A 12,680-nucleotide genomic window follows, 5' to 3' on the forward strand; every position below is an offset into this window, starting at 1 on the left:
AAACAGGAGAGGAGAAGAGACAACATGGGAGGAGACATGAGAAGAGAGGACATGAGAGGAGAAGAGAGGACAGGAGAGGAGACATGAGAGAAGAAGAGAGGACAGAATATGAGACATGAGAGGAGAAGAGAGGACATGGGAGGAGACATGGGAGGAGAAGAGAGGACATGGGCGGAGACATGAGAGGTCAAGAGCGGTCAGGAGAAGAGATGAGAGGACAGGGAGGCATTAGAGAAGAAGAGACGACATGGGAGGAGACATGAGAAGAGACATGTGAGGTGAAGAGAGGATAGGAGACATGAGTTGAGAAGAGAGGACATGAGAGGAGACATGGGAGGAGAAGAGAGGATAGGAGACATGAGAGGAGACATGAGAAGAGACATGTGAGGTGAAGAGAGGACAGGAGACATGTGAGGTGAAGAGAGGACAGGAGACATGAGAGGACATAGATAATATACCAGCTGCCTTTAAACCGTAGATACAGAGATCCTTTTGAATGATACTCCGTCTGCTTCCTTGATAATGTCACCCCCATTCCCTATTTTCTGTCGTGAACTTTCTACATTTTGGCTTTTCAAGATGACTGTCCAGGAGAGATTGTATTTTTTGGCTACTAATTGCTTTTTGGTAGGGTTCTGCTCTCCACAGATACACTGTGATTTTACTGTGGTCTGAGTGAGGTGTCAGTGGGCTGACTGTGAAGGCTCAGAGAGAGGTGTCAGTGGGCTGACTGTGAAGGCTCAGAGAGAGGTGTCAGTGGGCTGACTGTGAAGGCTCAGAGAGAGGTGTCAGTGGGCTGACTGTGAAGGCTCAGAGAGAGGTGTCAGTGGGCTGACTGTGAAGGCTCAGAGAGCGGTGTCAATGGGCTGACTGTGAAGGCTCAGAGAGAGGTGTCAGTGGGCTGACTGTGAAGGCTCAGAGAGAGGTGTCAGTGGGCTGACTGTGAAGGCTCAGAGAGAGGTGTCAGTGGGCTGACTGTGAAGGCTCAGAGAGAGGTGTCAGTGGGCTGACTGTGAAGGCTCAGAGAGCGGTGTCAGTGGGCTGACTGTGAAGGCTCAGAGAGAGGTGTCAGTGGGCTGACTGTGAAGGCTCAGAGAGACTCTGGGTTTAGGTCGGTGAGGAAGTTATCTACAGTGCTGCTGCCAAGGGAAGAGCTGAAGGTGGACCTACCAGAAGAGTCCCCTCTCAGCCTACCATTGACTATGTACAGACACAGTGTTCGACAGAGCTGTAGGTGTACCTACCAAAAGAGTCCCCTCTCAGCCTACCATTGACTATGTACAGACCCAGTGTTCGACAGAGCTGTAGGTGTACCTACCAAAAGAGTCCCCTCTCAGCCTACCATTGACTATGTACAGACCCAGTGTTCGACAGAGCTGTAGGTGTACCTACCAAAAGAGTCCCCTCTCAGCCTACCATTGACTACGTACAGACACAGTGTTCCGCAGAGCTCTAGGTGTACCTACCAAAAGAGTCCCCTCTCAGCATACCATTGACTATGTACAGACCCAGTGTTCGACAGAGCTGTAGGTGTACCTACCAAAAGAGTCCCCTCTCAGCCTACCATTGACTATGTACAGACACAGTGTTCCGCAGAGCTCTAGGTGTACCTACCAAAAGAGTCCCCTCTCAGCATACCATTGACTATGTACAGACCCAGTGTTCGACAGAGCTGTAGGTGTACCTACCAAAAGAGTCCCCTCTCAGCCTACCATTGACTATGTACAGACCCAGTGTTCCACAGAGCTTTTTTATTTTTCACTTTGTCATAGTTGTTGCTGTGGGGGTATGTGGGGAGGGAAAGGTTGTTGCTTCCTGGTAGGTGTTTATCCCCATGACTGTTAATAGTGTCTGGTTCTTCTGCTGTTCTAGCATTCAGGTCTCCACAGACCAGTACGTTGCCTTGGGCCTGAAAGTGACTAATTTCCCCCTCTAGAATGGAGAAACTCTCTTCATTGAAGTAGGGTGACTCTGAGGGGGGAATATATGTGGCACAGAGGAAGATGTTTTTGTTGATCTTTAACCATATAAAGAATTCTCCTGTTTTGATTCAATTCGATTGAATTAATTAGTTCAGATTTATACCATATTAGCATTCCCCCTGAGTCTCTGCTCTGTTTGATTCCTTTTCATTTAGTGGATGGTATGTGATTGTTAATTAACCTGGCCTCAGGTTTTGCTAATTCTGGACTGGCAGTGGCTAGACAGGAACAGGAAACAGGAACAGGAAATACTGTATGTGGAAATAACAGGAAATACTCTATGTGGACAGAAAGAAAGGTTGTGTACGTCTTACAAACATATGAAGCAGTCTATATCTACTTACATTAAATATTTATGACAGTTTGTGCAAAGAGATCATGGACAAATAGCAATATGCGCCCCTTCATCACCATCATCATCAACATCATCATCAACATCACCATCATCATCCTCATCATCACCATCATCACCATTATCATCACCACCATCTTCACCATCATCATCATCATCACCGTCATCATCACCATCATCATTGTCACCAACATCATCATCACCGTCATCATCGTCATCACTATCATCATCATCGTCATCACCATCATCATCCTCACTACCATCATCATCACCATCACCACTACCATCATCACCACCATCACTACCATCATCATCACCACCACCATCCTCATCACCATCATTATCATCTCCATCCCCACCATCATCATCGTCATCATTCCATCATGAAACACTACCAGAACTGTGCAAATTCACCTCACACACATTTTAAACAGAGACATTGAGCAGCACACCAGACCAGCGACAGCCCCAACCTGCCTACCAGTCATGGACAAGAGGCAGACAGACGTCTTGGTCGATAATACTATCCTTTTCAGCTCAATCTAACACTCTGACAGTCTGCTTCTCCCTCTACCAGAACCCCGGGGCCACCAGCTAGCACAGCGACACTGTTTTCTCTCCCAACCCTCACACGCACACACACGCATGCACGCACACACACACACACACACACACACACACACACACACACACACACACACACACACACACACACACACACACACACACACACACACACACACACACACACACACACACACACACACAGAGAGACATTCTAGAATCACTCGACCATGACTGTAGGAGTAGATTTGATTTGGCGCATGCGGTCCCATCTGTCAGTGCAACGTGGTCTCAGAACATTTCGTATTATTCTGTAGGATAAATCCCAGACACTCCATTTAGTATGATGTTACGTTTCGTATGGTATGTATTAGTTTGTGGATGGCCATCTTTCCATTTCGTATGATATGTTACAGATTACAATTCATATGATGTGTTATGATTTAAAATGTGTGCAATATATTACGAATTTGCAAAAAATTACAAAACGAAATACGAATTCCTATTTGTTGTGGCTGTGTGGCTAACGTTAGCTAGCTCTAGGGGTTAGGGGTTAAAGTTGAGGTTAAGGTTAGGAGTTAGGTTAAAGGGTTAGCTGAAAGTGTTAGGTTAACGTTAGCTAACATGCTAAGTAGTTGTACAATAGCAACAAAAACAAAGTTATACGTAGTTGCAAAGTTGTTAATCAGAAAACAATTATAAAGTTGTCCACGATGAAATTCGAACAAGCAACTTTTGGTTTATACGTCTAACCAACCATCCTCCTTTCGCTTTTACCTTATTAAGTCATCTAACCTACGGTTATGTATAGGTACTATGTCATGTCGAGTCTAAGAGACCAGTTTGATTATAACCTCTCTGAGAGAGAGAGAGGGAGAGTGTGGAGCAGGTCGTCCTGTCTGTCTGCACGTACAAGTGCACACGTGTCTCCTATCGATCGCTTCCTCCGTTTTATTGCCTTTCTTCTAAGTAGCAGATGGGCACACTTCATATTAATACGCTCTGTATCTCACCTCCAGACTTGGCCAAGTTGGAGGATGTGAAGGGTACTCTGAAAAAACCACATGCACACTCTGCAGCATCTCCGAGTCTCGCTCCCTGTCCCAGCCAGCCCCGCCGACGAGCATCCGTCACCGCCGCGCTTTTCATAGGTGTTGGCGCTGCCCTTGGTGCTGAAATTACACTCGTCTCCTACCGCACCGCTGCTGCTACCGCTGATATCCGTGTAGTCGTAGACAAACCATCTAAAACTCAACACCTGAACCACGGTGGAGGGAACCACCACGAAGACCAGTGTCAGCCCGAACCACCAGTAGTCCCGTCTCAGGTAGTAGTCCGCGGCAAGCCACAGGTCGGTGGCCACGTCTGAGAAGAAGACAAACAGGGCGCACATCACCCAGTAGCAGTCCAGGAGCGAGTAGGGCTTGGAGGCATAGGGGTACGGAGAGGCATCCTGGTCGGGCTTGGCTGCTATAATAGATCGGGGTGGTGGTGCTACGAGGTTGTCGGTATTCTGCACAGACACGGCTGCTCCATCCGATTTAGCTGCCATGTTTGTTGTAGGAAAGAGATTGGGGGAAAGGGAGAGGGTGAGAGTGAGACGGGAGGGGCTGTGAGAGAGAGAGAGAGAGAGAGAGAGAGAGAGGTTTCTCAGACAGGCAACAAACGGCTCATCGTTTAATTGGCTATTAAATGTCATTACATTCTTATTAAACGTATTATCATCACACTGAATAACACAGCGTTTGTCAGTTATGTATTTCAATGCGGAGATATTTTCCTAACCAAGGACTCAATACTGTTATGTAGGCTAATGTAGACTATGACTGACAGCAAGCGCTCACAGCGAAGCGGCTGTTTACGTCATACGAGTCTGGAGCATTACGTGGATCATCGATCAATACACACCGGCTACATTTCACTGTGGTAAAACTAATTAATTCAATTAATGTTTAGTTAAATATCTTTAAAAAAAATACTAAAAGTGTCACACAGCAGTTTTACAGTAGCTATAGTAGTATGGTATAGTATGTAGGCTATGGAGGGTATACAGTAAGATGCGTCTGGATATTACACCTGTCAACACGGTTTCCCTCTCTAGTCTACGCCTGCGTCAGTCGGCACACCTACAGTACTCACCAATGAGTAAAGAGTTTTGTGGTGATTGTTTAAAGAAGAAGACAGAGAGAGTCTGAGAGAGAGAGAGAGAGAGAGTCTGAGAGGGAGAGAGAGAGAGAGAGTCTGAGGGAGAGGGAGAGTCTGAGAGGTAGTCTGAGGGAGAGGGAGAGTCTGAGAGGGAGAGTGAGGGAAAGGGAGAGGGAGAGAAAGAGAGAGAAAGAGAGAGAGACAGAGAGGGAGAGTCTGAGGGAGAGGAACATTCTGAGAGGGAGAGTCTGAGGGAGAGTCTGAGAGGGAGAGTGAGGGAGAGGGAGAGAAAGAGAGAGAAAGAGAGAGCGACAGAGAGGGAGAGTCTGAGGGAGAGGGAGATTCTGAGATGGAGAGTCTGGGGGAGAGGGAGAGTCTGAGGGAGAGGGAGAGTCTGAGAGGGAAGTCTGAGAGGGAGAGTCTGAGGGAGAGGGAGAGAAAGAGAGAGCAAGAGAGACAGACAGAGAAGGAGAGTCTGAGTGAGAGAGAGTGTGTCTATGTGTGTGTGTGTGTGTGTGTGTGTTCAATGTGTGTTAACAGAACACACCGACTGACTGCACACTAGTCTTTGAGTTGCTATAGCTCCAGCAATGAGCTACTATATTGATTAGATAAACAGCTGTGGCTCAGTGGAAACTCAAAAGGAGAATTGTTTTTTTTTTTGTAAACAGGTTTAGTGCAGCACAGAACAGAGCATCATATAAATTATAATCTATAGGTCTTTATGTAAAGAAATAGTCTATCCATTACATCTATCACGGCCGATGTTCTCTGGGTCTAGTGAACACAGTCTGGATCTACTGAAAACAGTCTGGGTCTACTGAACACAGTCTGGGTCTACTGAACACAGTCTGAGTCTACTGAACACAGTCTGGGTCTACTGAAAACAGTCTGGGTTTACTGAACACAGTCTGAGTCTACTGAACACAGTCTGGGTCTAGTGAACACAGTCTGGATCTACTGAACACAGTCTGGATCTACTGAAAACAGTCTGAGTCTAGTGAACACAGTCTGAGTCTACTGAACACAGTCTGGGTTTACTGAACACAGTCTGAGTCTACTGAACACAGTCTGAGTCTACTGAACACAGTCTGAGTCTACTGAACACAGTCTGAGTCTACTGAACACAGTCTGGGACTACTGAACACAGTCTGGGACTACTGAACACAGTCTCAGTCTAGTGAACACAGTCTGGGTCTACTGAACACATTCTGGGTCTACTGAACACAGTCTGGGTTTACTGAACACAGTCTGACTCTACTGAACACAGTCTGAGTCTACTGAACACAGTCTGAGTCTACTGAACCCAGTCTGGGTTTACTGAACACAGTCTGAGTCTACTGAACACAGTCTGAGTCTGCTGAACACAGTCTGGGTCTACTGAACACAGTCTGGGTCTACTGAACACAGTCTGGGTCTACTGAACACAGTCTGAGTCTACTGAACACAGTCTGGGTCTAGTGAACACAGTCTGAGTCTACTGAACCCAGTCTGGGTTTACTGAACACAGTCTGAGTCTACTGAACACAGTCTGAGTCTACTGAACACAGTCTGAGTCTACTGAACACAGTCTGGGTTTACTGAACACAGTCTGAGTCTACTGAACACAGTCTGAGTCTGCTGAACACAGTCTGGGTCTACTGAACACAGTCTGGGTCTACTGAACACAGTCTGAGTCTACTGAACACAGTCTGGGTCTACTGAACACAGTCTGAGTCTAGTGGACACAGTATGGGTCTACTGAACACAGTCTGAGTCTACTGAACACAGTCTGAGTCTACTGAACACAGTCTGGGTCTACTGAACACAGTCTGGGTCTACTAAAAACAGACTGAGTCTACTGAACACAACCTGAGTCTGCTGAACACAGTCTGAGTCTACTGAACACAGTCTGAGTCTACTGAACACAGCCTGGGTCTGCTGAACACAGTCTGAGTCTACTGAACACAGTCTGAGTCTACTGAACACAGCCTGCGTCTACTGAACACAGTCTGGGACTACTGAACACAGTCTGGGTCTACTGAAAACAGCTTGAGTCTACTGAACACAGTCTGAGTCTACTGAACACAGCCTGAGTCTACTGAACACAGCCTGAGTCTACTGAACACAGTCTGAGTCTACTGAACACAGTCTGGGACTACTGAACACAGTCTGAGTCTACTGAACACAGTCTGGGTTTACTGAACACAGTCTGAGTCTACTGAACACAGTCTGAGTCTGCTGAACACAGTCTGGGTCTACTGAAAACAGTCTGGGTCTACTGAACACAGTCTGGGTCTACTGAACACAGTCTGAGTCTACTGAACACAGTCTGGGTCTACTGAAAACAGTCTGGGTTTACTGAACACAGTCTGAGTCTACTGAACACAGTCTGGGTCTAGTGAACACAGTCTGGATCTACTGAACACAGTCTGGATCTACTGAAAACAGTCTGAGTCTAGTGAACACAGTCTGAGTCTACTGAACACAGTCTGGGTTTACTGAACACAGTCTGAGTCTACTGAACACAGTCTGAGTCTACTGATCACAGTCTGAGTCTACTGAACACAGTCTGAGTCTACTGAACACAGTCTGGGACTACTGAACACAGTCTGGGACTACTGAACACAGTCTCAGTCTAGTGAACACAGTCTGGGTCTACTGAACACAGTCTGGGTCTACTGAACACAGTCTGGGTTTACTGAACACAGTCTGAGTCTACTGAACACAGTCTGAGTCTACTGAACACAGTCTGAGTCTACTGAACCCAGTCTGGGTTTACTGAACACAGTCTGAGTCTACTGAACACAGTCTGAGTCTGCTGAACACAGTCTGGGTCTACTGAACACAGTCTGGGTCTACTGAACACAGTCTGGGTCTACTGAACACAGTCTGAGTCTACTGAACACAGTCTGGGTCTAGTGAACACAGTCTGAGTCTACTGAACACAGTCTGGGTTTACTGAACACAGTCTGAGTCTACTGAACACAGTCTGAGTCTACTGAACACAGTCTGAGTCTACTGAACACAGTCTGGGTTTACTGAACACAGTCTGAGTCTACTGAACACAGTCTGAGTCTGCTGAACACAGTCTGGGTCTACTGAACACAGTCTGGGTCTACTGAACACAGTCTGAGTCTACTGAACACAGTCTGGGTCTACTGAACACAGTCTGAGTCTAGTGGACACAGTCTGGGTCTACTGAACACAGTCTGAGTCTACTGAACAGAGTGTGAGTCTACTGAACACAGTCTGGGTCTACTGAACACAGTCTGGGTCTACTAAAAACAGACTGAGTCTACTGAACACAACCTGAGTCTGCTGAACACAGTCTGAGTCTACTGAACACAGTCTGACTCTACTGAACACAGCCTGGGTCTGCTGAACACAGTCTGAGTCTACTGAACACAGTCTGAGTCTACTGAACACAGCCTGCGTCTACTGAACACAGTCTGGGACTACTGAACACAGTCTGGGTCTACTGAAAACAGCTTGAGTCTACTGAACAGAGTCTGAGTCTACTGAACACAGCCTGAGTCTACTGAACACAACCTGAGTCTACTGAACACAGTCTGAGTCTACTGAACACAGTCTGGGTTTACTGAACACAGTCTGAGTCTACTGAACACAGTCTGAGTCTACTGAACACAGTCTGAGTCTACTGAACACAGTCTGGGTTTACTGAACACAGTCTGAGTCTACTGAACACAGTCTGAGTCTGCTGAACACAGTCTGGGTCTACTGAACACAGTCTGGGTCTACTGAACACAGTCTGAGTCTACTGAACACAGTCTGGGTCTACTGAACACAGTCTGAGTCTAGTGGACACAGTCTGAGTCTAGTGAACACAGTCTGGGTCTACTGAACACAGTCTGAGTCTACTGAACACAGTCTGAGTCTACTGAACACAGTCTGAGTCTACTGAACACAGTCTTAGTCTACTGAACACAGTCTGAGTCTACTGAACACAGTCTGGGTCTACTGAACACAGCCTGGGTCTACTGAACACAGTCTGAGTATACTGAGCACAGTCTGGGACTACTGAACACAGTCTGGATCTACTGAAAACAGTCTGAGTCTAGTGAAAACAGTCTGAGACTAATGAACACAGTCTGAGTCTACTGAACACAGTCTGAGTCTACTGAACACAGTCTGAGTCTACTGAACACAGTCTGGGTCTACTGAACACAGTCTGGGTCTACTATAAACAGCTTGAGTCTACTGAACACTGTCTGAGACACCGTGATCCAGCTGAATGTTGTTCCACTAGCACCGTGATCCAGCTGAATGTTGTTCCACTAGCACCGTGATCCAGCTGAATGTTGTTCCACTAGCACCGTGATCCAGCTGAATGTTGTTCCACTAGCACCGTGATCCAGCTGAATGTTGTTCCACTAGCACCGTGATCCAGCTGAATGTTGTTCCACTAGCACCGTGATCCAGCTGAATGTTGTTCCACTAGCACCGTGATCCAGCTGAATGTTGCTCCACCAGCACCGTGATCCAGCTGGATGTTGTTCCACCAGCACCGTGATCCAGCTGGATGTTGTTCCACTAGCACCGTGATCCAGCTGAATGTTGCTCCACCAGCACCGTGATCCAGCTGAATGTTGTTCCACTAGCACCGTGATCCAGCTGAATGTTGTTCCACTAGCACCGTGATCCAGCTGAATGTTGTTCCACTAGCACCGTGATCCAGCTGAATGTTGTTCCACTAGCAACGTGATCCAGCTGAATGTTGTTCCACTAGCACCGTGATCCAGCTGAATGTTGTTCCACTAGCACCGTGATCCAGCTGAATGTTGTTCCACTAGCACCGTGATCCAGCTGAATGTTGCTCCACTAGCACCGTGATCCAGCTGAGTGGTGTTCCACTAGCACCGTGATCCAGCTGGATGTTGTTCCACTAGCACCGTGATCCAGCTGAATGTTGTTCCACTAGCACCGTGATCCAGCTGAATGTTGTTCCACTAGCACCGTGATCCAGCTGAATGTTGTTCCACTAGCACCGTGATCCAGCTGAATGTTGTTCCACTAGCACCGTGATCCAGCTGAATGTTGTTCCACTAGCACCGTGATCCAGCTGAATGTTGTTCCACTAGCACCGTGATCCAGCTGAATGTTGTTCCACTAGCACCGTGATCCAGCTGAATGTTGTTCCACTAGCACCGTGATCCAGCTGAATGTTGCTCCACCAGCACCGTGATCCAGCTGGATGTTGTTCCACCAGCACCGTGATCCAGCTGGATGTTGTTCCACTAGCACCGTTATCCAGCTGAATGTTGCTCCACCAGCACCGTGATCCAGCTGAATGTTGCTCCACCAGCACCGTGATCCAGCTGAATGTTGTTCCACTAGCACCGTGATCCAGCTGAATGTTGCTCCACCAGCACCGTGATCCAGCTGAATGTTGTTCCACTAGCACCGTGATCCAGCTGAATGTTGTTCCACTAGCACCGTGATCCAGCTGAATGTTGTTCCACTAGCACCGTGATCCAGCTGAATGTTGTTCCACTAGCACCGTGATCCAGCTGAATGTTGTTCCACTAGCACCGTGATCCAGCTGAATGTTGTTCCACTAGCACCGTGATCCAGCTGAATGTTGTTCCACTAGCACCGTGATCCAGCTGAATGTTGCTCCACTAGCACCGTGATCCAGCTGAGTGGTGTTCCACTAGCACCGTGATCCAGCTGGATGTTGTTCCACTAGCACCGTGATCCAGCTGAATGTTGTTCCACTAGCACCGTGATCCAGCTGAATGTTGCTCCACTAGCACCGTGATCCAGCTGAATGTTGTTCCACTAGCACCGTGATCCAGCTGAATGTTGTTCCACTAGCACCGTGATCCAGCTGAATGTTGTTCCACTAGCACCGTGATCCAGCTGAATGTTGTTCCACTAGCACCGTGATCCAGCTGAATGGTGTTCCACTAGCACCGTGATCCAGCTGAATGTTGTTCCACTAGCACCGTGATCCAGCTGAATGTTGTTCCACTAGCACCGTGATCCAGCTGAATGTTGTTCCACTAGCACCGTGATCCAGCTGAATGTTGTTCCACTAGCACCGTGATCCAGCTGAATGTTGTTCCACTAGCACCGTGATCCAGCTGAATGTTGTTCCACTAGCACCGTGATCCAGCTGAATGTTGTTCCACTAGCACCGTGATCCAGCTGAATGTTGTTCCACTAGCACCGTGATCCAGCTGAATGTTGTTCCACTAGCACCGTGATCCAGCTGAATGTTGCTCCACCAGCACCGTGATCCAGCTGGATGTTGTTCCACCAGCACCGTGATCCAGCTGGATGTTGTTCCACTAGCACCGTTATCCAGCTGAATGTCTCTGTCTCTGTCCAGATCGACACAACTCAGGACATAACTTCTCAAGACCAGAGCTCTGTCATTGTGAGATATGTGACAGACGTCGTAAAAGAGAGGCTTGTGGCTGTTGTGAGGTGTAAGGCGTCCACTGGACAGTACTTTGTCCAGTTGTTGACAGATGTCGTGGATCAACTGAAGTTAGACATGACCAAGTGCATTGGCAAAGCTACGGATGGAGCAACCAATATGAAGGGCAAATATAAGGGCTACTCTACTCTGTTATCCTCAAAGTCCCCCAATCAAGTGCATGTATGGTGCTATGCACGTGTCCTTCATCTGGGTTGGTCTGACAACAACTGAAATTGTCTTAGCAAGTGGGTCACTGTTTGCTCTCCTTAAGGACATTGCTGTGTTACTCTGTGAATCCAACCAAAGGATGGATGTGTGGGAGAAGAAGAGCCAGGACACGAGACACAGACGCCTGTCTCCAATCAGAGAAACAGGCTGGTGGGCTTAAGGATAGAGCTTTGAAGAAGGTCTTTGGATCCTTTGGAAACCCAGACTAGGGTCTCCATGTTGAAGTTCTCCTCATACTATCAGCCATACAAGGACAGGCCAACATGAAGAAAACTATTGAAGTACTCCTCACACTATCAGCCAAACAAGGACAAGCCAACGTGAAGACAACTGTTGAAGTACTCTGTTATGATGTAGCTAGGTGGTTGTATTAGGGGCTGGTTGTGATGTAGCTAGGTGGTTGTATTAGGGGCTGGTTGTGATGTTGCTAGGTGGTTGTATTAGGGGCTGGTTGTGATGTAGCTAGGTGGTTGTATTAGGGGCTGGTTGTGATGTAGCTAGGTGGTTGTATTAGGGGCTGGTTGTGATGTAGCTAGGTGGTTGTATTAGGGGCTGGTTGTGATGTAGCTAGGTGGTTGTGATGTAGCTAGGTGGTTGTGATGTAGCTAGGTGGTTGTGATGTAGCTAGGTGGTTGTATTAGGGGCTGGTTGTGATGTAGCTAGGTGGTTGTGATGTAGCTAGGTGGTTGTGATGTAACTAGGTGGTTGTGATGTAGCTAGGTGGTTGTGATGTAGCTAGGTGGTTGTGATGTAGCTAGGTGGTTGTGATGTAACTAGGTGGTTGTGATGTAGCTAGGTGGTTGTGATGTAGCTAGGTGGTTGTATTAGGGGCTGGTTGTGATGTAGCTAGGTGGTTGTGATGTAGCTAGGTGGTTGTGATGTAACTAGGTGGTTGTGATGTAGCTAGGTGGTTGTATTAGGGGCTGGTTGTGATGTAGCTAGGTGGTTGTGATGTAGCTAGGTGGTTGTGATGTAACTAGGT

At 47.5% G+C, this 12,680-nt stretch overlaps 1 protein-coding gene across 1 annotated transcript in view; it reads right to left on the reverse strand.

Moving 5' to 3' along the window:
* The window catches only part of LOC110518683 (XK-related protein 7-like), a 63,033-nt gene extending 58,571 nt beyond the window's left edge, over positions 1-4,462 (reverse strand). Inside the window, exon 1 of the mRNA XM_036947800.1 lies at positions 3,912-4,462. Within this exon, the coding sequence (XP_036803695.1) occupies positions 3,912-4,450 (539 nt within the window). The 5' untranslated portion in view covers positions 4,451-4,462. The remainder of the gene's footprint in view (positions 1-3,911) is intronic.
* Positions 4,463-12,680: the final 8,218 nt, after the last annotated feature.

The sequence above is a fragment of the Oncorhynchus mykiss genome, chromosome 16 (genome assembly GCF_013265735.2).
Source record: "Oncorhynchus mykiss isolate Arlee chromosome 16, USDA_OmykA_1.1, whole genome shotgun sequence".
NCBI lineage: Eukaryota > Metazoa > Chordata > Actinopteri > Salmoniformes > Salmonidae > Oncorhynchus > Oncorhynchus mykiss.